The 26,117-nt window shown below is 35.7% G+C and overlaps 1 protein-coding gene across 6 annotated transcripts; it reads left to right on the top strand.

Moving 5' to 3' along the window:
- The first annotated feature begins 1,643 nt into the window (after positions 1–1,643).
- LOC148843854 (uncharacterized) lies at positions 1,644–25,379 on the top strand. Of its 6 annotated transcripts, none has more exons than XM_088958882.1 (21): positions 1,644–1,912; positions 9,510–9,589; positions 9,671–9,757; positions 9,947–10,017; positions 10,110–10,152; positions 10,259–10,338; positions 10,420–10,506; positions 10,594–10,650; positions 13,429–13,516; positions 13,626–14,249; positions 14,385–14,439; positions 14,558–14,647; positions 14,738–14,795; positions 14,905–14,984; positions 15,066–15,153; positions 15,286–15,886; positions 16,023–16,077; positions 16,194–16,283; positions 16,374–16,431; positions 16,541–16,620; positions 21,161–25,379. In XM_088958882.1, exons 5-10 carry the CDS (start codon positions 10,114–10,116, stop codon positions 13,680–13,682), a joined length of 408 nt encoding a protein of 135 aa, XP_088815008.1. In that variant the 5' UTR covers positions 1,644–1,912; positions 9,510–9,589; positions 9,671–9,757; positions 9,947–10,017; positions 10,110–10,113; the 3' UTR covers positions 13,683–14,249; positions 14,385–14,439; positions 14,558–14,647; positions 14,738–14,795; positions 14,905–14,984; positions 15,066–15,153; positions 15,286–15,886; positions 16,023–16,077; positions 16,194–16,283; positions 16,374–16,431; positions 16,541–16,620; positions 21,161–25,379. The 6 variants fall into 6 exon arrangements, 4 of the variants coding, with proteins under 4 accessions (XP_088815008.1, XP_088815009.1, XP_088815006.1 ...); XM_088958883.1 differs by having other exon boundaries at positions 15,282–15,843; XM_088958880.1 differs by having other exon boundaries at positions 15,282–15,886.
- The last annotated feature ends 738 nt before the right edge of the window (positions 25,380–26,117 follow it).

Here is a 26,117-nt window from a genome sequence, read left to right as displayed (position 1 = left end):
ATATTAGCTGGAGGGAACAAAATTACGCCCTAGTTTGATTTAGGTCAAACCAAAGTGGCTCCCACTGACTTTCATAAAGCCAGATTTCGGTGGGCCTTGATGTGCATTCAGCCATGGTGTGCGCAAGAGCCACTGTCGAATGAACATGGGCTAAGTACTTATGGCCCATGTATGCAGCACATCACACATCCATACATCACATGCAGGGATAAATTGATCCAATCAATTAATTATCTGTAAGGCCCATTGGAAGTCCGTTAAAAATCCATAATATTAACCATTAACATTATCTAGGTATATGGGCTGAATTAGGATTACCCAGTTTGGCCCATATAGCTTTATCCTTTAAAATGAGCTTTTGCAGTTTTAACTATTTAAAACTGGGCCTTTACAGGCTAGGCCGAATTAACCATTTAATTAAATATCAATCCTCAGGCCCATTAGTGGGAAATTAGGGCTGACTTTCAGCCTTGATTAAACCATAGAATTGGTCCAAACAGTTTTGAACCAATCTCGGTTCGAATGGGTCTAGGGTTTGATTTTTAATTAAATCCTTAATTCAAGAAAATAATCTGAAATTAAATACTGATAAAAGGAAAAACAAGAATCAGTCAATCAGGGCTGTTCGTACAATCCTTCCTGCAAAACAGAGGTTAGATCACAGAATGCAGTTTCACAAACTACAAATCACATATAGCATTTCTCTCATCTGTGAAAATCTCCTTCTCCGCGAAATCTCCTTTTCTGTGCCGCCAACTTTGATCCAAAATAAAATAAATAGAAATCCTATTTCTATTAATAATTACATCACATCGAATACCTATACATTGAGTCTAGAAAAATAAAAAAAATATATTTACAAACCCAAAATAAATCAAGAACTGCAAAATCGCGGGTTCCCTGCGCAAACCAAGAATTCGATCTCCTCTTGTACGAACAGCCCATAAATCAAGAAAATTATAAAGAACAATTCTAAATAATAATCAGATTTATTTAAAATTAATTTCAGATTATTTTCCCATCTGTTTTGGGAACAAATTTTCCAAAAACCAAATTTGCACAAATTGGGTAGAACGCCTTCTCCCTAATTGCACAGGTTCAGATCTGAAACATAATGGTTCAAGATTTGAACCTGAGTCTCTGATACCACTGAAAGGATGAGAGATCCATCCCATGGACGCCCAAAGATTGCGGAATAAGGGGCGAATTTCAAAAATTTTTTTCTCTCCCTTCAACTGGGAATGTTCCCTATTTAGAAAATTATATTTTCAATGATAAATCTTGAACCTTAAACTGAACCAGATCTAAACCAAAAGGAATGGGAGAGAATAATACCTGATACGGAGAAGTAATATCTCCCAACGGCGAAACTAAATGGTTCGAAACTAAATGGTTCGTGTCTCTGTTACAACTCGGCGAAACTAAACGATTTCATTTGCCTATAATTTCTATTATTTCATTTTCGTTTAATACAATGTAGGTTTTGCACTCCACGTCTTTGTATTTGGTGATGGCATATAATATTAACGTCATTTTTTAGTTTATTAACGTTTACAGGATCCGATTTGAGATCGACGAGTATCCAATTTAACCGTTAAGAGGATTCTATTTGATACGATCTTGATTTCCCTTTGGCCGGGAGTGAAGGGTCCGAGAACCCATTCTGATAGCAAGAGTAGAAATAGGGGGCTTTGCCCTGGAGTGAAGGGTCCGAGAAACCCATTCTGATAACAAGAGTCGAAGTAGGGGGACTGCGACGCATAGCCAAAAGATGCAGGTGACTTGAGTCGCAGGCAGGGGATTCAGAGGCGACAATGCATCTAACGCCACATGAATAAAGCAAAGGATCGGAGCCGAAGTCCATCTTAGCAGAGAGGTTCGCCGGCCGGTCGCCGCCTGTCTGAATAACGAGGTAAGTTCTGGTCCTTCTCCCGATATTTCCCATTCGACGAGGGTGGGATCTTTTTCTAAAGAGGTTGAGTTCTGGTCCTCCTCTATTGTAGGTTTTTTCCTTTGTTCCCACCTAAGTTCCAAGGCCAAGCTGTGACTTCCTGCTAAACTTTGTTGGAAGTTGCAGGATAATTTCAAATGGTAGGGGGTGGCAGGGATTGGTTTTCTCGTAACCAACTCTGCTGGAGCAGTATTGTGGGCTTATAGTGGACCTATTGGCATTACAGACGTGGTTGAAGCTAAAATCAAAGCTCTTTTTATGGGCTTAACCGCTTAAGGATGTGGAAGGTGATTGAAGAAATGCCATAGGATGGGCTACTAATCAAGAATGGGGTCCTGGGGTTTTGGCCCGCCTGCTCAACGACACTCAAGAGCATTTTGTTCTTTTAGGTGGGTTTATAGGGAACTGAATATGGCTGATTCTTTAGGAAATCAGGGGTGGATAGGGCTTCATTGTATAGTGATAACACATTTCCACTGTTTTTTGTGTCTACATATATTGGTCGTTGTTTATGCCATTGATGTGTAATATAGAGTCTTATCTATGGTGTTCTTTCCACCAACAAAATATCATATGCACTTAAAAATTGAGTTCTGGTTACATTTCAGCAATTAAGAAATAAACCTCTGAAATTCACTTACAAATCTAGTGCCTCTAAAATTTAATAGTTGTACAGAAAATGGAAAAAATGGATCATGGTCACACATATTCTCTTGTTCAAACAAACTTCATTAAGTGCACAACAGCCTAAGTTGAAACAAACTACATATCAACTTTCTGTTTCTTTTTTATTTTTCATCACACCAAATACAACTTAAATCATTTGTTATTACTTCCACCCAATGTATCCTGTTTTTCCACTTCATTCATACCGCGTTTGTGTATTTTTTGAATTTTTAATTGGAATGAACATTCCTGTTGATGGTACTGACTAGTGCGTCTGATTCTGAAACTCTCCCTGTTAAAGCTTTTGCTATATTCAAGGGTAAGAAATCCATCCTGGTTTAACGCATGTAAATACTAGTGTATTCTTACCAGATGAACCTTTTCAAAAGCTTTTCATGCAAATACTAATGTTATTAACATGAACAGTTAACCATAATTTTTAGGAAAATATTATTAACAAAACCATCATTGTATTACTTTCTTTAAATTATGGAAAATTACCTATACAAATTATTTAATTAGTCAATCAATATAAAAATTACCAAAATGGTTAATAAAATTAACCATTTCTGATAATTAATATTATTCAAAGATCAACAATTGAATCAAGATAATTAGTTAATGATAATTAATATTACATTAATATATCTGATAATTTTCGATAATGATTATTCATATTAAAATTAATATTTCAGATAATTAATAGAAAATGAACATTGATTTATGAATTTTTTTATATCCACTCAAAATTATTTACTACAATATTTTTTTTATTTTCTATAATAATTATTGAAATAGTAATTAATAATTATTAATTAACAACAATTATTAACAATTAATAAAAATTATAAAAAATATTCATGATAATCATTTTTAATAATAATATTGATAATGATATTAATAATCCTTTGATAATATCTGATATTATTTAATTTTTTATAACAGTATTGATATTAATAGTAATTATTTATTTTTGAAAATGTTAATAGCAATTAGTAGTTATTAATTATTTATGAAAATTCTACAATTTATAAAAATATTATCAATTTAATAATATCTGAAAATATTAATAATTTACTGTAATTATTGTTAATAATAATTAATTAGTATCATCCTAATAATATTTGATATTTATTAATATTAATAAATAATTATCATAAATTATTTGAAAATAAATTACTAGAAATTGCCAAAATAACCAGTAATTTATGACAATGAATAAATAATTATCAAAAATTTATTAATAATTATCATTAATAATATTTTCTGTTAACCATAACTTAGTAGAAACTAATTTTTTGGCTTTTTGGGCTCTCTGTTTTTGTACATTCTCTCATGCATCCCCCTCCTTTTGGTTCTCAATGAAAGTTACCTCTTGTCAAAAAAAAAAAAACATATTAAGTAATTTAATATAGCAGCTCAATAAACGACCCTTGTCCCCAGATATACATTCTACATGGTTGATTAGTATACACCATGAAAGTCATATGCAATTATATAATAAGTATTCATGCTTATCGAAAGATGCAAAAATATTTTTCCATCCTACTGATGTCTCAAGTTTTGTACTTATGGTCTTCAAAGTACTTTAATATAGAGGTCCAGTCCATTAGGGTTCTTTCAATGCAACCAATGGGGGCTTCCATGGCTGAGCTTTTGTTTATTGGATATATATCTATTTCAGTCTTTCCACATGAAACCATGAGCAAGCTTAGAAGAGAAGGAGCTTCCATCGGTGAGCTTTTGTTTATTGTCATGTCAGGAAGGGGTTTCTGACTCTTGTGCCTTACCATTCTGATTGTTTTTTTTTGCTGACACTGTAAGTATAGGACAAACCATATACCATTCTTTTGCCATCTTGGTACTACTGGATCTTCTATGAAACTTGGAAATGAAAGGAGGATGGGGAATAAAAGAGGTGGCCAATGATCCAGTTTGCTATTTCTTAAATGTTATGGTAGTACACCACATACTCTCTCTCTCTCTCTCTCAGACACACACACATACACACTAGAACACATGCACACAGATACCTCTGAATAATGAAATATCTAACCATTCAAATTAGTTTTTTGTGACAAATGAAATACCTAAACACTCAAATTAGTGTTTTGTGACAAATGGGAGACTTTGATAACAATCTCTAAGTAGTCTAGAAATCTCTAACTAGGTATCATACCATTCCAGCATCATAGATTTACACCAAACAAGGGTTGACTTTGATAACAAATGGGGGACTTTGCTGTTATATTTGTTTCTTTTTGCCTCTTTTTTTTGTAAAGTTCCAAATATTGGGGAGACATAGTCATCCTATTTCTGTACATCACTTATATTTATATCTAATGAAATTACTGTTATTGATTAAGAAAAGATTTTTTTATTAAAAAAAGGAAGAAACTTGTTTATGGAATAAGCATACCTGTGCAAGTTTGTGCAGTCTTTAGCATATTGGGGTGTTTTCAGAACCTAGAACTTCGTACTTGTGCTATTTTCTAGAGAACCAAGTGCTGCTAAAGTTTTTATCATTCCAGATTTATTTCTTCTTGGTGCAGGTTGTTTATTAAAGAAAAATATTATTTTCTTTAACCGAATAATGCAATTAAACTGTTGATGAGATTGCCCTTTCTGAGAAGCCAAAGGTAAAAAACTTAAAACCCAACCAACTATTAACCCACCATGCTGGTTGGTTGTTAGAATTTATGAACCATTCGGACAGCAAAATAGAATGGAATATTAACTGGGCCTGATTTCTCAATTCCATCTTGCACAACAAGTATATTGGACCCAAAAATATTTAATATACATCGACCTTGTTATCTACATTTTGTTGTTGTTGGGATTCTTCTTGACCTTTCTTTTACTTATAGAGAGAAGGAAGTAGATGATGGATTGTTAGGAATGATTTAATTGGGCCTTTCTCCATTAGATTCCAGCAACTAACATGTTTATGTGCATAGTTATGTATTGCAACCCTTTGATGTTATTAATTTGCTTACTGAATCCATTTATCAAAAAAAAAAATTGTTACTGGATCTAATTACCCAAAAAAAATTTGCTTATTAGGGTAGAAGATGGGAACTTTGTTAAGTTTGGTATTTGATGAAGGCTGTCTTGCCTGAGTTAGCTTAATAATATATAGGGCTAGGTTGGTCCCAACTTCCAAGTTCGATAGGAAGATGAAAGCTGCATTGTTTAGGGGATAAGTATTATTTACTTTCTCAATCTGTTATGTGGATATTTTATTGCTTTGGCAAAGGAAACCCTTTACATATTGTGCTCATTTTATTCAACAATCAAGAATACTATGCTGACCCCCAACCCCAAGCAGTAAAGAAATGTTGGACTGACATGGGAGTTTTAGCAAAAAAATGCTCTATACCAAATTGATGTAGGATCCCTGGGTAATCTTAGTAAAGTATACCTGGTTTAGGGTCAAAGGTGAAGAAGGCAAAAGTTTAGAAAGTTTGGAAAAACTAAGGCTGTGTTTGGTTTGAAGGAAAAGGTAGGGAGAGGAAGGGAAACGTAGGAAACCTGTAGGACATGTACAAACCAAACCTGTACAATTAGGGAATTGATTTTATTATTTTCTGATCTACATTATGGATTCAATATTTAACAACAGAGAGAGAGAGGTTGGAATTTATCTTCTCTCTCTCTCTCTCTCTCTCTCTCTCTCTGATGAGTAACTTTTGTGCTTTATGAGTGATGTTTCTTTTAAGCTTTATAAGGGAGAGGCTGGAATTTTCTTTTAAGCAATTGTTATGCATCTTCAATTTTATTATTATCATCTCGAATCGATAATATCCTTGTATTGGTTTCAAATTTCTCATGAAGTAGATAGAAGTTACTGAATTGAATTTGTTCTCCTCATGTGCTTAGTGATTTGCTAGTCAAATTGCACAATACCATGCACGTTTTTGTGTCTACATATATTGGTTTCATCTTACTATATGGTTGTTATGCCATTGATGTGTAATATAGCCTTATCTATGGTGTTTTTGTTTCTACATATATTGATCTCATCTTACTATATGGTTGTTATGCCATTGATATGTAATATAGCCTTATCTGTGGTGTTCTTTCCACCAACAAAATATCATATGCACTTAAAAATTGAGTTCTGGTTATATTTCAGCAGTTAAGAAATACACCTACGAAATTTACCTACAAATCTAGTGCCTCTGAAATTTAGTAGTTGTACAGAGAATGGAAAAAATGGTTCATGGTCACACATATTCTCTTGTTCAAACAAACTTCATGAAGTGCACAACAGCCTAAGTTGAAGCAAACTACATATCAACTTTCTGTTTCTCTCTTATTTTTCATCAAACCAAATAAAACTTAAATCATTTGTTATTACTTCCACCCAATATATCCTGTTTTTCCATTTCATTCATACCTCATTTGTGTGTTTTATGAATTTTTAATTGGAATGAACATTCCTGTTGACGGTACTGACTAGTGCGTCTGAAACTCTCCCTGTAAAGCTTTGCTATCTTTAAGGGTAAGAAATCCATCCTGGTTTAACCCATGCAAGTACTAATGTATTCTTACCAAGTGAACCTTTTAAAAAGGTTTTCATGCATGGGTGCATCTGTATTTTTAGTTTCTTGGGTGGGATTTAATTTGTTTTGGTGTCCAACATTTGTCATTCAGAGATCCGATAACAGATCTAATAACAGTTTTGGGTGGGATTTAATTTGTTTTGTTGTCCATGTTTTATCATACAGAGATCTGATAACATATCTGATTTCAAACTGCTTTCATTAGATGCCAAACAAATTGGTCTTCCAACAATTTCAGATTTACTCAATCTTTCTAGGTCCAATACCGTGTCAAAAGGATCGATTTCCAATCACCCAAACACAACTCAAACTAGGCTCATTACCATGTCAAATCTGAGAACAAAAAGAAGTCTAAAAGCTGAATTGTGTGTGCACCTGAATGTCTTTAGTCCTGTGATGTTTAAAAATGGAGGTGGTAGATTTTGCTGCGACCTCTGAGTCTATGGACACTCTTTCATCTCTTCTTCTTGTGGGAAATTCCCAATGAGGACCCTTCAACTGAGTCAATAATTAATATGTACAGGAGCTCCGCCTTTTGACTGTGGATTTGATATTTAGGAAGGGTGGCGTGCCTTGGTTTACAACTAAATCTTGCCAGAAAGATGAACCCCTACAGCTGTTGTCACACTGATGATTTAAATATGATTTGTTCTTGGAACTTGTATCTTACACACTTTTCCTCATACCCAGTTACCCCTTTAATGTCCAATTGAGTTTTATGTATAGGTAAATGTGTGAGTAGGGCCCTTTTTAATATTTTGTATAGGCAAATGCATAAGTGGAACCCACAAATAATATTTTTCATGTTTGAATGTGTTATTGGGTCCCATGCATGACATTTAACATGTATGTAAGAGGGATTGACAAGTATGCTTGCCAAATAGTCTTTTGGTCTTTCTAGCTTTTGAAAAGATCTTTAAAATTTTGCAACCAAACGGTCTCTTTGGTCTTTGAGGATCTACCTGTGAAAGCTCACCAGTCTGTTGAGATCTTGAGCTTTTGGAAAATATTCCTAAAAGACTCGCCAAACACCTCTTAGGTTAGTGGCATCTGTGGGTTTTTCTGCTGCTGGCTGGATTGTGGTAATGTCTGAATTGATCAAGTCAAGAAAAGGTAGATAAATAGAGAAGTTAAAAAAGGCTCCATGTTGGACCCAAAAATATTTAATATATATCAACCTTGTTATCTACGTTTTATGGGTAGCTAGGTTGGTTCCAAATTCCAAGTTAGATAGGAAGGTGAAGGCTGCATTGGTTAGGGGATAAGTGCTATTACTTTCTCAATCTGTTATGTGGGTATTTTATTGCTTTGACAAAGGACACATATTATGCTCATTTTATTCAACAATCAAGAATACCATATTGACCCCCAACCCCAAGCAGTAAAGAAATGTTGGACTGACATGGGAGTTTTAGCAAAAAAAAAATGCTCTATACCAAATTGATGTAGGATCACTGGGTAATCTTGGTGAAGTATACCTGATTTAGGGTCATAGGTGAAGAAGGCAAAAGTTTAGAAAGTTTGGAAAAACTAAGGCTGTGTTTGGTTTGAAGGTAGGAAACCTGTAGGTCCTGTACAATTAGGGAATTGATTTTATTATTTTCTGATCTACATTATGGATTCAATATTTAAAAAAATGATGGTCTACAATTGTTATGCAGAGAGAGAGAGGTTGAAATTTATCTTATGTCTCTCTCTCTGATGAGCAACTTTTGTGCTTTATGAATGATCTTTCTTTTAAGTATTATAAGGGAGAGGTTGGAATTTTCTTTTAAGCAATTGTTATGCATCTACAATTTTATTATTATCATCTCAAATCGATATTATCCTTGTATTCGTTTCAAATTTCTCATGAAGTAGACAGTAAGTTACTGAATTGAATTTGTTCTCCTAATGTGCTTAGTGATTTGCTAGTCAAGTTGCACAAAAGCATGCATGTTTTTGTTTCTACATATATTGGTCTCATCTTACTATATGGTTGTTATGCCATTGATATGTAATATAGCCTTATCTATGGTGTTCTTTCCACCAACAAAATATCATATGCACTCAAAAGTTGAGTTCTGGTTATATTTCAGAAGTTAAGAAATGCACCTATGAAATTTACCTACAAATCTAGTTCCTCTGAAATTTAGTGGTTGTACAGAGAATGGAAAAAATGGATCATGGTCACACATATTCTCTTGTTGAAACAAACTTCATTAAATGCACAACAGCCTAAGTAGAAACAAACTACATACCAAACTTCTCTTTCTCTCTTATTTTTAGAAGAAAAGGTTTGTTGGTTGTCGAGGTGACAATAATATCCTTGGTTGTTATGGGTGCAGGCACGAAGAATGCTCAACTTGCGGGCAAGATGTGCAACCTCTCGTGGCAATATTATAAGGAAGCCGATCAACTCTTCCATGTAAATTTCCCAAACATTCGGTTCATTTGGTGTTCTCTTGTGGATGTAATGGTTCCTAATTTACTTGGGTTATATTTGTAGTTTTAGATTGCTTGAGGTGTTGCAAATTTTGGGGATGAGCTTGCTGACTCCTACGCCTTATCATTGATTCCGGTTTTCGATATCAATGTAAATATTCAACACATCTATAGCTTAATTGAATTCTTTTATCTTTTAAATCCGTAAAATAAGTGAATAGATGTTTCTTGTGGGTGTGTGGGTTACTAATTGCTCTATTCTTGTCATTGTGCATGTAATGCTTCTTAATTTTTTTAATACTCCTTTTGATTGGCATATTCCGACATTGTTGCTTTCAAGAAATTCCGTCCGCGGAGTTGATTCAACCGTTCGAATTATTGTAGCAACCATCCATGGCCTCGCATACACTGGTGTCCAAAATGAGCCACTCCAACCCATTTCTTCTATATGCACTCTTAAACCTTTTCTTCTCCACCTATTTCTAATTAGATATTCTTAACAGCTGAATGGCGTGGGTGCGGAAAGGAGACTCGGAAGTGGCACAGGTATGTGATTGTTTTAGAATGTCTACATTCCTAGATTTTAACACTTTTGGAGTATAAGTTTGCCAGTTGTGGAGGTGGCCATAATATCCTTGATTCCTATGGGCAGGCACGAGGAATGCTCGATTTGCAGGCAAGCTGTGCAAGCTCTTACGGTTTTACTATGAGGAAGCTGGTCCAATCTTCCGTGTAAGTTTCTCAACTCTCCACTTCATTCTGTGTCCTCTTTTGGGTGTATGGCTTACTAATTCGCTCTGGTTAAATGTGTAGTTTTGGATTGCTTGAGGCGTTGCTACTTTTGGGGAGGGCATTCCAACTAATTGCCCCATACTATTGTTTCCGGTTTCCGTTAATAATGTAAGTATATCTGACACATCCCTTGCTCAAAAGACTTCCATTTTCTTTTAATTCCTTCGGATAAGTGACTGACTATTTCTCATCAAGCTTTGAGCGGTGGCTCGAATGGAAATTGGCCGCCATTCAAGATAGGGCTATCAACGGGTAAGATCCTGGTCCGGTCTAGGTAGAAGCACTCTTGAGTAGATCATTTATTGGGACAAAACCTTAGACACAAAACCGTCCATTTTAACTTAAAATTTAGGTTGAAACAATAACATAGGTTTAAAATCGAACCATTTAAGTTCAAGTAGGTATCATACCATTCCAGCATCATAGATTTACACCAAACAAGGGTTGACTTTGATAACAAATGGGAGACTTTGCTGTTATATTTGTTTCTTTTTGCCTCTTTTTTTTGTAAAGTTCCAAATATTGGGGAGACATAGTCATCCTATTTCTGTACATCACTTATATTTATATCTAATGAAATTACTGTTATTGATTAAGAAAATAATCTTTTAGTAAAAAAAGGAAGAAACTTGTTTATGGAATAAGCATACCTGTACAAGTTTGTGCAGTCTTTAGCATATTGGGGTGTTTTCAGAACCTAGAACTTCGTACTTGTGCTATTTTCTAGAGAACCAAGTGCTGCTAAAGTTTTTTATCATTCCAGATTTATTTCTTCTTGGTGCAGGTTGTTTGTTAAAGAAAAATATTATTTTCTTTAACCGAATAAGGCAATTAAACTGTTGATGAGATTGCCCTTTCTGAGAAGCCAAAGGTTAAAAACTTAAAACCCAACCAACTATTAGCCCACCATGCTGGTTGGTTGTTAGAATTTATGAACCATTCGGACAGCAAAATAGAATGGAATATTAACTGGGCCTGAATTCTTAATTCCATCTTGCACAACAAGTATATTGGACCCAAAAATATTTAATATACATCGACCTTGTTATCTACATTTTGTTGTTGTTGGGATTCTTCTTGACCTTTCTTTTACTTGTAGAGAGAAGGAAGTAGAAGAATGGAATGTTATCTACATTTTGTTGTTGTTGGGATTCTTCTCGACCTTTCTTTTACTTATAGAGAGAAGGAAGTAGAAGAATAGAATGTTATTAATTTGCGTACTGAATCCATTTATCAAAAAAAAAAAAATTATTACTGGATCTAATTACCCAAAAAAAAAATTGCTTATTAGGGTAGAAGATGGGAACTTTGTTAAGTATTTGGTATTTGATGAAGGCTGTCTTGCCTGAGTTAGCTTAATAATATATAGGGCTAGGTTGGCCCCAACTTCCAAGTTCGTTAGGAAGATGAAAGCTGCATTGGCTAGGGGATAAGTATTATTTACTTTCTCAATCTGTTATGTGGATATTTTATTGCTTTGGCAAAGGAAATCCTTTACATATTGTGCTCATTTTATTCAACAATCTAGAATACTATGCTGACCCCCAACCCCAAGCAGTAAAGAAATGTTGGACTGACATGGGAGTTTTAGCAAAAAAATGCTCTATACCAATTGATGTAGGATCACTGTGTAATCTTAGTAAAGTATACCTGGTTTAGGGTCAAAGGTGAAGAAGGCAAAAGTTTAGAAAGTTTGGAAAAACTAAGGCTGTGTTTGGTTTGAAGGAAAAGGTAGGGAGAGGAAGGGAAACGTAGGAAACCTGTAGGACATGTACAAACCAAACCTATATAATTAGGGAATTGATTTTATTATTTTCTGATCTACATTATGGATTCAATATTTAACAACAGAGAGAGAGAGAGGTTGGAATTTTATCTTATCTCTCTTTCTTTCTCTCTCTCTGATGAGTAACTTTTGTGCTTTATGAGTGATGTTTCTTTTAAGCTTTATAAGGGAGAGGTTGGAATTTTCTTTTAAGCAATTGTTATGCATCTTCAATTTTATTATTATCATCTCGAATCGATAATATCCTCGTATTGGTTTGAAATTTCTCATGAAGTAAATAGAAATTACTGAATTGAATTTGTTCTCCTCATGTGCTTAGTGATGTGCTAGTCAAATTGCACAATACCATGCATATTTTTGTGTCTACATATATTGGTTTCATCTTACTATATGATTGTTATGCCATTGATGTGTAATATAGCCTTATCTATGGTGTTTTTGTTTCTACATATATTGATCTCATCTTACTATATGGTTGTTATGCCATTGATATGTAATATAGCCTTATCTATGGTGTTCTTTCCACCAACAAAATATCATATGCACTTAAAAATTGAGTTCTGGTTATATTTCAGCAGTTAAGAAATACACCTACGAAATTTACCTGCAAATATAGTGCCTCTGAAATTTAGTAGTTGTACAGAGAATGGAAAAAATGGTTCATGGTCACACATATTCTCTTGTTCAAACAAACTTCATGAAGTGCACAACAGCCTAAGTTGAAGCAAACTACATATCAACTTTCTGTTTCTTTCTTATTTTTCATCAAACCAAACAAAACTTAAATCATTTGTTATTACTTCCACCCAATATATCCTGTATTTCCATTTAATTCATAGATCATTTGTGTGCTTTTCGAATTTTTAATTGGAATGAACATTCCTGTTGACGATACTGACTAGTGCGTCTGAAACTCTCCCTGTAAAGCTTTCCTATCTTCAAGGGTAAGAAATCCATCCTCGTTTAACCCATGCAAGCACTAATGTATTCTTACCAAGTGAACCTTTTCAAAAGGTTTTCATGCATGGGTGTATCTGTCTTTTTAGTTTCTTGGGCGGGATTTAATTTGTTTTGGTGTCCAACATTTGTCATTCAGAGATTTGATAACAGATCTAATAACAGTTTTGGGTGGGATTTAATTTGTTTTGTGGTTCAAGTTTTATCATACACAGATCTAATAACACTTCATTCTGTGTCCTCTTGTGGGTGTATGACTTTCTAATTCGTTCTGGTTAAATGCATAGTTTTGGACTACTCGAGGCATTGCTATTTTTGGAGAGGGCATTCCGACTATATTGCACCATACTATTGTTTCCGGTTTTCGTTAATGATGTAAGTATATCTGATACATCCCTTTCTTAAAGGACTTCCATTTTCTTTTAATTTTTTTGGATAAATAACTGACTATTTCTCGTCATACTTTGATTGGTGGCTCGACTAGAAATTGGCCGCCATTCAAGATAGGGATGTCAACGGGTGGGATCCGGGTCGGGTCTAGGTAGAAACACTCCCGAGTAGATCATTAATTGAGACAAAACCTTAGACCCAAAACCGTACATTTTAACTTAAAGTTTAGGTTGAAACAAAACATAGGTTTAAAACCGATCCGTTTAAGCTAAAAAACACCAATTTTCTTATTTAAATTGCAAACTAAAATTTAAACTTTAATCATATATCGTTAATAAAAATGATAGAAAAATACTAAGTTACTTATATGTTAAAACGTCAGACACCTTTATTTATCTATCTATCTATCAGACTCGACACTTTAAACCTATGATAAGAGAGAAATTGTAAGAAAATGAAGAAAATAGTATATATGGTTAACAAAATAATCGGTTTTGGGCATGAATCGATTCGGGAGGGGTGAGTACCGGAACTGACCCAATTATTTATTTCAACATAATCATGGAGTCGGATCCTTTATAAATGGTTGGGTCGATTCGGGCCAGCCAGGTAAACCTGAACCGTTGACAGCCCCTTCAAGAACATGAACGATGATAGCGATTGTGCTGTTGCAAGGTTGGTATCCCTTTTCCTTCTCCCTTCGGACCTGTATTTCGAGGTAAGGACCTTTCAAAACCACACTCGATGTTTGTACCTTTGTTATTGAGGCATAAGATTTTGTTCTGCAAAGTTGGTTTTGGATTTTCACGAATTAATAAACTCTGCTAATGCAATTTCTGTCTTGTCATTGAAGGAATGTTCTAATGGGTTCGGATTGTCAACTGCCGTATCAAAATGACTGTTGTAGGGTAAGACACCATTGGTTATATCTGTTGGAACTTTTTATAAGGGCTTCTCTTACTTTATTGTCGTTTTTTATGGTTATAACATCTTTTAATTTTCTAATACTCCCCTTGGCTTCTACAGGCATTGCCACTTCCATGAGATTGCGTCATTGGAGCAGATTTAAATGTTCGAATTGGAGCAGTAGTCCGCTGAGGCCTTGCATACGTTGGAGTTCAGAATAAGCCACTCTTACCCTCTTCTTCTCTATTCACTTGTAAACTATTTCTCGTCCACCTATTCCTTATTAGATATTCTTGATAGGTGAAGGGCGTGAGCGCAAAGGAGACTCGGAAGCGATACGGATGCGGAAGTTGTACATGTATGTGTTTTTTGTACAATGTTTGCAAACCTAAATTATATCATTTTTGAAAGACAAGGTCTGTCAGTTGTGGCAGTGGCTATAATATTCTTGGGTCTTATGGGTGCAGGCATGTAGAATGCTCGATTCGTAGGGAAGCTCTACAAGCTCTCACGGCTTTACTATGAGGAATCTGGTCCAATCTTATGTGTAAGCTTCTCAACTCTCCACTTCATTCTGTGTCCTCTTTTGGGTGTATGACTTTCTAATTTGCTCTGGTTAAATGCGTAGTTTTGAACTCTTCGAGGCGTTGTTACTTTTGGAGAGGGCATTCTGACTATATTGCACCATACTATTGTTTCCGCTTTCCATTAATGATGTAAGTATATCTGATACATCCCTTTCTTAAAGGACTTCCATTTTCTTTTAATTCTTTCGGATAAGTAATTGACTATTTCTCGTCATACTTTGATTGGTGGCTCGACTGGAAATTGGCCACTATTCAAGATAGGGCTGTCAACAGGTGGGATCCGGGTAGGGTCTAGGTAGAAACACTCCCGAATAGATCATTAATTGGGCAAAGCCTGATACACAAAACCGTCTATTTTAACTTAAAATTTAGGTTGAAACAGAAACATAGGTTTAAAACCGAAACATTTAAGGTAAAAAACACCACTTTTCTTATTTAAATCGCAAATTAAAATTTTAATTTTAATCATATATCATTAATAAAATTGATAGAAAAATACTAAGTTACTGATATGTTAAAACGTTGGACACCTTTATTTATCAATCTATCTATCAGATTCGACACTTTAAACCTATGATAAGAGAGAAATTGTAAGAAAACGAAGAAAATAATATATATGGTTAACAAAATAATCGGTTTTGGGCATGAATCGATTTGGGAGGGGCGAGTACCGAAACCGACCCAATTATTTATGTCAACATAATCATGGAACCAGATCTTTTATAAATGATTGGGTCGATTCGGCCCAGCCAGGTAAACCTGAACCGTTGACAGCCCCTTCAAGAACATGAACGATGATAGTGATTGTGCTGCACCAAGGTTGGTATCCCTTTTCCTTCTCCTTTTGGACCTGTATTTCGAGGTAAGAACCTTTCAAAACCGCACTCGATGTTCATACCTTTGTTATTGAGGCATAAGATTTTGTTCCTGCGAAGTTGGTTTTGGATTTTCATGAATTAATAAATTCTGCTAATGCAATTTCTGCCTTGTCATTGAAGGAACATTCTAATGGGTTCGGATTGTCAACTGCCGTATCAGAATGACTGTCGTAGGGTAAGACACCATTGGTTATATCTGTTGGACTTTTTATAAGGGCTTCTCTTGCTTTATTGCCGTTTTTTGTGGTTGTAACATATTTTAATTTTCTAATACTCCCTTGGCTTCTACAGGCATCACCACTTCCATGAGATTGCGTCATTGGAGCAGATTCAAACGTTCGAATTGGAGTAGTAGTCCGCCGAGGCCTTGCATACGCTGGAGTTCAGAATAAGCCACTCTAACCATCTTTTTCTAAATTCACTTTTAAACTATTTCTCGTCCACTCATTCCTGATTATATATTCTTGACAGGTGAAGGGCGTGAGCACAAAGGAGACTCGGAAGCGATACGGATGCGGAAGCTGTACAGGTATGCGTTTTTTGTACAATGTCTGCATACCTAAATTATATCATTTTTGAAAGACAAGGTCTATCGGTCGTGGCAGTGGCTATAATATCCTTGGGTCTTATGGGTGCAGGCACGGAGAATGCTCGACTTGCAGGCAAGCTTTGCAAGATCTCACGGCTTTACTATGAGGAAGCTGATCCAATCTTCCGTGTAAGCTTCTTAACTCTCCACTTCATTCTGTGTCCTCTTTTGGGTGTATGGCTTTCTAATTCACTCTGGTTAAATGCGTAGTTTTGGATTCCTCAAGGCGTTGCTACTTTTGGGGAGGGTTTGCCGACTATATCACGCCATACTATTGTTTGGGTTTGGACCTCCCCAATTCCACTTGATGGTGCTGAGTAAACTCTAGCTAGGCTCAAGCCCACCCTTGTTCCAGTACCCCTAATCAAGCCCAAGCCCAACATAGTCTAGCCCTCTTTATAACCCACCCCATCAAAGACCTAACTATTCAACCTTTGCATGTTTTGCCACAAATTCTATCAAGGCCTGATCTACCATTGCCTTCAGCCCAACCGAATGTGTTAGTAAGAAGAAGAGGGGACACCTTTTCTCTAGAGGAAGATCAACAAATGAGTTAAAGGTCATGTTGTAATAACACAACGATTACTTGGGTTTGGACTTCCCCAACTTCACTTGATGGTGAATTGATGATGAGTAATCCAACGGCAAGTTCCGAGGCTAGGCCAGATCTCCCTTGTTTGTTTGCCATAGGTATGAGTAGAAGTTGCTATAACTATTTCTAATGTATACTTTGTGAAGAAAAGTAGAGGACACTGAAAGGTTTCAGCAAGAGAGAAGGAGAGAGAAGAAGAAAAGAGAGTGATGAAGCCAGAATTGAATGGATCTGGCCGCCAATCCCTCTTTGAATTATATACTTAAAATAAAATAATGAAAGATTACAAGAATGTCCTTAGTAGGGTGGCTACTTTAATTAGCTGAACAGTCACAACTTAAAAACATAAACTAATGGTAATGGGCCTAAAGCCCAATAACTTCCTAACTTAACAACTTAAAAATAAAAAATAAATGACTGGGCCCAATAACTTGAAATCTGCCCAACTCAACAGTATGTAACCAGGGTGGCTTTCTAGATGTTGTATACAGGCATCAAAGCAAATAGAATCTACAAGCACAGTTGGGAAACCTTGCACTTCTTTGTCCTTGATGCCTTTTCAACCATGCAACAAACATGCAGAGGAGGCACTCTCAATCTCCCCCTTCTATTAATAAAAGGCTCAAATGGGGAGACAAAAGAAGATAAAAGGGGGGAGTGCGGAGGACAAATGTTTTGAGGGGCAAGATCCAACACACATATCCTTTGCAAATGAAGTAGAAGGCAGGAAAGAGCATTGTAAGGAAGTTTAAACTGTATCTCAAACTGGGTGAAATCAAACTTTGGGGAAATATGCAAATTTTGATAGGGTCTATCGATGATTGACTGAGAAAATTAAGTAATGACCTTGTTTGGAGCAATAGAGAAGAGGAATGTAGGCGGTGGTGAGGGTGCTATGAATGCTTTGATCTAAAAAGCTCCAAAAGTTCAGAGGGAACAAAGGAGGCTGAATTGGACCTCGAGTAATGGCAGATGATGTTCTGTGGGTGCCCATTCTACTTCAAAACCTCTAGATGATGCTCAATGGGTGTTAACAACAATTTATGAACTTACAACCCTTGAAGAAGATGCCTCCTTTGGTGGTCCTTCACAACAAAGAAATACCTGCGAAATTCAAAAATAGCATCAGTATTACATATAAATTGGCTTAATGACAACGGATTTTTAGTTATAGTTTGGACAATGAACACATTCTTTAAAGAGTAGCATTTGGAGTTAGTAGAGATAGAAGATGAGCCAACATCATAATATCCAAACCTGATCCATTGCCCATTTTACTTAGTCGTTGCTAGAGTATTCAGTGAAGTGTTTAAAGTTGTTGAGATGGTGGATAGAACCTGAGTCTGGATACCAATTGGGATCCAGACCATCAGAGCCACTAGAGGTTCCAGTGTGGAAATCTAGAGTAGAGGAGAGGATTCACTATGATAATAAACACCAAACTGTTTATAGCACTGAAGTTCTCCATAATGGGACTTTTCCTGTTGTTGGTGTCAGGGGTGTTGTTGCTACAACAATCCCTGCCTTGTCCTTGACCACCACATCCATGATCCCTAGCGCAACTGGGTTGGTTGAACTGATATGGGTTTGGATTGTTGCAAGGAGCAGCATTGGCTATATCAACCACAGTCATAACTGGATCTGTAGCAGGTTGGGCATGTTGGTCAAGCCGCTCCTCGTGGTTTTGAAAAAACCATCCACTGATAGGGATGAATTATTGGAATGAGTAGCAAGGGAAATCACTAGCGACTCGTATTCAGAACTGAGTCCAACAAGGATTTAAAGGATGAAATCACTTGTAGAAACCGGTTCTGCAAATGCTGCAAGATTGTTGACAATGGAGTTCACTTTGTGAACATAATATGTAATCGACAGTGCACCTTTCATATGATCAGGAGTTGGCATTGAAGTTGTAAAACTCTGGATCTGAATTGGGTTGCAAATGAATTGGTCAGTGATAGGGATGAATTATTGGAACGGGTAAAAAGGGAAATCACTAGGGACTCGTATTCAGAACTGAGTCTAGCAAGGATTTATGGGATGAAATCACTTGTAGAAATTGGTTCTGCAACTACTGCAAGCTTGTTGGCAATGGAGTTCACTTTGTGAATATAATCTGTAATCGACAGTGCACCTTTCATATGATCTGGAGTTGGCATTGAAGTTGTAAAACTCTGGATCTGAATTGGGTTGCAAATGAATTGGTCAGTGATGCCCATATTTCTGTCGATGTGGCTAGAGGAAGGAGACTGAGTTATTATTGTTTGGTATTGGTGCTCTGAGATACATATAAGCTAAAATCAAACACAAGACAATCTGAAGGGAGGGGCTCAAACATATGAGACCTCGAAAACAATTGTATTATATAGATGTTCAGTTACAAGAGTTCTACATACAATTGAACAAGTATAACAATGTTTTGTGATAAGTAACAACAAGATAAGGGAAGATAGGGCTCTCTTGAGACTGATGAACAATTGTATCATATAGATCTTGTTGTGTGATGTCATGAGACCCACCAACAATTAGCAACTTTGCGATGTCATGAATAAACCAAAATTGGACATACTGATTTATACTCAAAAGAGAGCTAGAAAGTTAAAAATCTGCCCGGGGAGAGGAACAAAAAGAGAGATTGCACGAATGAACTAAAATTCAAAGGGAAAATAAAAGAAAAAGACCACAATATTCAAGCATCTAACAAGTCCCTAAAAATATACCCAGGGAGAGAAAGAGAGAGATTGCATGAATGAACCAAAATTCAAAAGGAAAATAAAATAAGAAAAAAAGAACCATGATATTCAAGCATCTAACAAGTCCCTAAAACTATCTCAAACATCTATTAATTATTGCAAAATATAACCAACAACAGTTCTTTATCTAATTAGGAAAAAAAAGCCAAAAAAGGTATTATAAAAGATTTATTAAATTTAGGCAAAGCACATCAATCTGAACCAACTCAGATTACAAAGAAAGAGAGTACTTGCCTATCAAAATAAATTTGAGAATCAAAGGCATTACCCGGTAACTTGATTCCATCATCACCAACAAGAATAATAATATCCTTGGCCAGGTTCGACTCAATATTTAGGGCCAATGGTTGGGCTAGGCTAGTACTTGGGCTTGAATATGTTCTTTTGCAGGGGTGGAGCTAGGAAATTTTCATGAGGGGGCCAAAACCTAAGGTGGAATTTGGGGGGCTGGGGGGAATAAATATGGATGGTTAAAGGAGGGACACCCCATTGGGGTGGAGAGTGGGGGAGGGGAAATTTTAGGGGTGCAAGTCGGGTTGTGCCGAGTTAACAGTTTACACTGTTTCGGGCTCAGGCTTCAGGTTGGGCCTATTGAAATTTTGACAAAACCCCAACCCTAACAAAGCCCAGCCTGAACCTGGCCTAAATTAGATAAATATTTTTTTAACTTAATAAAATAGTAGATGTTTATTAATGGCATCATTACAAATAATTAGATATTTAGCAACAATTATGGAAGAGGGATTTTTAGCAAATTTTTTTAATAAGAATAAATAAATAAAATTATTTAACTTAATAATATAAATATATAAATGATTAGGCAATAAAATAAGAGAAACAAAGAATTAAAATTTCCTAGTCATGCTTTGGGCTTTATATGAGGGTTGGCCTCAAGCTTAAGGTCTAGGCTTGATGGCCAGCCCAGGCTTTTTGCTGATATGAAGGCAAAGGCCAACTTGAACCTGGCACAGCCCGTGGACCGGTACAAGATATCCAACACCTTATAACAAAAATACACCACATTCTAGCAATCTTGAAGGATTCTCGCTTTCAAAATTCACACTTACAACGTATTAGGTACAAATATTGACAAGAAAAGTAACACAATACCCCTACCCCTGGTGTTTCTTTCTAAACATGAATCTAAAACAACAATCAAGTAACCAAATAAAAAGAGAATTAGAAGATACTCCTCTAAGATGCACAAGTAATGCCATGTGGTTGGTTAACTTTCGAATTTTAAACAACTCTTTGTTGGTGTTGGTATGGATTAAAATTCTAGTACTTTGTCAACACCAACATGTGGGCATAAATTTCATGACAGAATGCATTTTCTGGGTCTTTTACATGCTAACATCCGACAAGCACCGGTGAGAAAGTTCGACATACTGATTCAAACTCAAAAGGGAGCTAGAAAGCTAAAAAGTTGCCCAGGGACAGAATCAAACTACTGAGGGTGCTATTATCAAGAAACAGTGTGAAGTTGGTGGTAAATTCTTTTATGTTTTTCCCCAATTTTAGTTATATATAAGGGTGTCAATGGACCGGTTTTGGATTGGACCCGTTTAATCCAAAATCAATTTTGATGGATTGGATGGGCCAACAAAACATTGGATTGGATCAATCCAATCCAAATACTTATTAGATAGTTTGTTCGTAATAAATTTATATTGGATTGGACTACATTAAGCCAATATTTTGTGCTTGCATCTAATAAGTTTAGTTTCAGAACCTATCTTAAATGGGTCGGGTTTGGATTGAAATCAATCTAAATCAAAACGAATTTGAACAGATTGGACCATCCAGACATTGAATTTGACTGGTCCAAAATGATCCAAAATATTCATTGGATTGGATTGGACCTGGTCCATTTATAATAGACTCACACTGGACTAGATCAGATTGGACCAAATCCAGTCCTAACAAGCCCTTAAACTATATCAAACCTCTATTAATTATTGCAAAATACAAGCAACAACTATTCTTAACTAGGACAAAAAAAGACTTGGGAAAAGCACATCAATGTGAACCAGCACAGACTAAAATCATTAATCTCTAAAATAATTGAAGCATTATCTGGTTACCTGATTCCATCTGGCTCACTGCTATTATATACACATTTGGGGTATTTTGGGGAGTTTGGGGTATCAGTAGAGGATGTGGAGCACCATCAGCCAAGCATAGTTAGCTAATGCAAAGTGTCTTCCATAAAGCGATGGTGCCCTTGTATGATGAGAAGGTAGGCATTGCAACCTTCAGTATTGGCAAGGACTGGGCATAGGGGAAAGGTACCCCTTCACAAGTGGATTAAGTTCTGGTACTCAAAAAGCAAAAATAACAAGCACTTCACCCGGGGAGAGAGGAGAGATTGCACGATTGAACCACAACTCTAAAGGAAAATAGAATAAAAACCACAAAATCCAAGCATTTAACAAGTCCCTAAAACTATCTTAAACCTCTATAAATTATTACAAACTACCACAAACAATTGTTCTTACTGTAACTAGGAAAAAAGGCTAAAAATTGTATTACTGAGTTAGAAAATTTAGGCAAAGCACATCATTTTGAACCAACTCAGACTTGACCATCAAAATAAAATTGAAACCAAAATCATTTACTGGTTACCTGATTCCATCATCACCAACAATATAGGTTGCCATTCTGGCAGAAAGCCCAACATTATAAGATTAAAGGTGCACATAATCATCAAAAAGGTATGGACCCATTATTGGGTGAATGCTGTTATACACACATTTTTTGGGTCTTTTGGGGAGTTTTGGATATCAGCAGAGCATGTGTCCTCTCTGTTTTCAATGCACATGAGGGGCACCATCACCCAAGAATAGTTAGCCAATGTAGAGTTTCCATAGAACGATGGTGCCTTTGTATGATGAGATGAAGGTAGGCATTGCACCCTTTAGGGAAACATTGGCAAGGACTGGGCATAGGAGAAAGGTACCCCTTCACAAGTGGGTTAAGTTTTGGTACTCAAAAAGCAAAAATAACAAGCACTTCACCTGTGGAGAGAGATAGAAGAGAGATTGCACGATTGAACCAAAGCTCTAAAGGAAAATAGAATAAAAACTACTAAATCCAAGCATCTAACAAGTCCCTAAAACTACCTCAAACCTCTATAAATTGTTGCAAAATACCACAAACAAATGTTCTTAGTGTAACTAGGAGAAAAAGACTAAAAAATGTATTATAACTGAGTTAGAAAATTTAAGCAAAGCACATCATTCGGAACCAACTCAGACTAAAATCACTAATCTCTAAACGATCAATAAAAAAAGAAAGGCAGTACTTGCCTATCAAAATAAAATTGAGAACCAAAAGAATTACCTAGTTACCAAAGTTTTGGGGAGATTGGGATATCAGCTGAGGATGTGTCCTCTCTCTTATCATTGCACATAAGAGGCATTGTCACCCGAGCATAGTTCGCTTATGCTGAGTGTCTTCCATAGGGCGATGGTGCCCATGAGATGAAGGTAAACATTGCAACCTTCAGGGAAACATTGTCAGGGAATCCTTCACAAGTGGGACAAGTTTTGGCTTTGTGTTTTCTTTTGTCTAAGTTGGTCTCCCTTACTAATTTCCTGAAATTAAGCTGAATTGGGGTAAAACTTTACACAAATCAGCACCAAAACCATGCATAAAACATAAGAATTTATATGTAAATTGTGCACACATCAAACACCCCTACACTTAAGCTATTGCTTGTCCTCAAACAAAGACATTAGCCATAAACTGATCATCCCCCCTTATTCTCACCATTTACCAGATGAATTTTTAGGAGGAGAATGCATTGAGTAGTCAGGAAACTTGTGTAAGTATTCTGATTAATTCCTATGAACTATCATTCTTATCACATACATAAGAGCCAAGGAATGGGAGAATATGAGATTCTTCAAGTTCCAACATTCACTTCCATTCAATATGTAAATCAGCTCCTTAACCGCCAAAATTAACCATCACTTTGCTAGGTCTCAAATCTATCATTACACCTCATTGAATGTTCAACTAACTTTTGTCCCTTTGAACCTTAGCCATCATTGAATTCTTTTTCTTTTCTTTCCCCCTTTTTTTTGGTGTGAGTGCATTTTATGCTCCATCTCACATGGTGTATTTTCTTATTTCTTCTTTCTTCTTTCTCTTTTTTTTTCTCTTTTAGTATGAGTGCATTTTATGCTCCATCTCACATGGGGTATTTTCTTCTTTCTTCTTTTTCTTTTTCTCTTTTTTTTTTCTTTTGGTGTGAGTGCATTTTATGCTCCATCTCACACTGGTCACAGGCTTGAGGCAGATAACAATACTCGTATTCCAAGTTGCTAGTTTTACTATTCAACTCAAAATAGCGGAGTTGGGACTAAATTCATATCATAAACCGCTAGTTTTACTATTTAGTTCATGATAGCGGAGTCAATTGTACTTTGTCCTTTTTTTTTCTCTTTTGCCTTTTTCAATTGTTGAACCTCATGCAATAGAAATTCAGATATGGACTAGCTTGAGTGGTCATTAATAAATCAATTGAGTGCATCATACACATGAAGGTAGTTAGGGCTGGTCATGATGAAAATCATATTTAGCTCCCTTAACTTCATGCATTGTGCTCAGTTGGATCATTCACAGTAATAAAAATTAATACATACAGTGGTCTTCCTCAACTCATTGTATTCCCTCTTTGTATTCACCTAATAAACAACAATTATCTTGAGGGGATTTTCAATCTATTTGGCCTATCAATGCATGTATATAAGTGTTGGGCTGATTGAAATGCATAGCCACAATCTAACTCCCCCACACTTAAGATGAACATCATCCTCAATGTTCCTAGTGTTAGAGAGCAACAATAAATCAGAACTTATTTGGGCTAGATCTCCTTTGAGTGAGATTAGGGTGAAAGTAGAGGAACCTATGATGTTATACTATGACAATCAGGCTGCAATTAATATTGCCCACAATCCAATTCAACATGATAAGACAAAACACATTGAAGTTGATAGACACTTTATAAGAGAAAGAATAACAATTGGAGAAGTTTGTTTGCCTATGTTTCTTTAGAGTTGCAGTTGGTTGATGTTCTCACTAAAAGGGTGGCAAAGAACAAGCTTGAACATGGTCTACGCAAATTGGGAATGTGTGACATTTACTCCCAACTTGAGGGGGAGTGTTGAAGATTAATTAGTTTTATGATATTTTTTTAATTAGATGTTTTATATTAGTTGTTAGATAGGAGGTGAGGATCACAGTAGTTATGCGAGTCCAAATTTTATTATGTTTTTGAGTGTTATATATGTTGTTTTATGTTTTGCCGCTCTATATAAATGGTTGACCAAGGACATGGAAGTTCGATGCACGTGGATAAAAAGAAATGTTAAATCTTTTATGGTTTATCTAGACAATGGGTGAATAGGAATTCTATTTTTTGGGCTCAATTGTAACTGTTGTTGTATTTTGGGTGACAGTTGTGGGGAGTTAAGATATTTTAGCTCCCCTTCCATGTACTCATTTTTTAATCATTTAATGAAATCTCATTGTAACTAGTGTTGTATTTTGGGTGACAATTGTAGGGAGTTAAGATATTTTAGCTCCCCTTCCATGTACCCCTTTTTTAATCATTTAATGAAATCTCGGTTATTGACCAAAACAAAATATATATGATTGCAAAATAGATAAAATCACCTAGCTGTGAATTGTATCTATTTTCCTATTAAATGACGTCCCCAGAAAGTAATCTTGGTATCTATAAAACACTTATCTAAACTAAAATTCCAAATAATAGTCATAAGGAGATTTACATAAAACTCATTCAATTAAAGAACAAAATCAACAGATATATAAATCAATAATAGATATATAATGACACCCCCTCTGCAAGCATGCAAAACTTACCTGGATCTAAGATTATCGAAGGCTTATACTAAAAGATTGTATCCTTGAGAACTTTTGACATATATAAAAATAATCAAATTGGGGATATAATAAACAGGTAAAGAAATTGATAACAGAATAGTCTACTACACCTGCTTTCCATGTATGTACAATGTTCAAACCAATTAAAATTAAAAGTATATATAACAAAAGCCAAAACATTGATTAAAAATCATACCATCAATACAGACGGTTTTACTGATCAAAAGCAATGCTAGAAATATGTTTTGGTAAAGGCATTAATGGAAATATGTTGCTGGCTGAAAACTTGTAATCCAACCAAAACTACAAGCTAATTAAGGCTTACCAAGAAAAAGGGGAAAAAAAGTCATCATAAAGAATGTAAATTT

This window comes from Nelumbo lutea, chromosome 8 (genome assembly GCF_056320005.1).
Source record: "Nelumbo lutea isolate HS-2025 chromosome 8, American lotus-T2T, whole genome shotgun sequence".
NCBI classification, from domain to species: Eukaryota; Viridiplantae; Streptophyta; class Magnoliopsida; order Proteales; family Nelumbonaceae; genus Nelumbo; species Nelumbo lutea.
This window is presented reverse-complemented; position numbering and strand designations above follow the sequence as displayed.

Bases quoted from the DNA above. Each gene is read 5' to 3' on its own strand.
- LOC148843854 (XM_088958882.1), top strand. From the start codon at position 10,114: ATGGCGTGGGTGCGGAAAGGAGACTCGGAAGTGGCACAG. The intron at 10,339-10,419 runs GTAAGTTTCTCA...TTAAATGTGTAG, and splicing joins AAGCTGGTCCAATCTTCCGT to TTTTGGATTGCTTGAGGCGT. The intron at 13,517-13,625 runs GTAAGTATATCT...TGGCTCGACTAG, and splicing joins TTCCGGTTTTCGTTAATGAT to AAATTGGCCGCCATTCAAGA.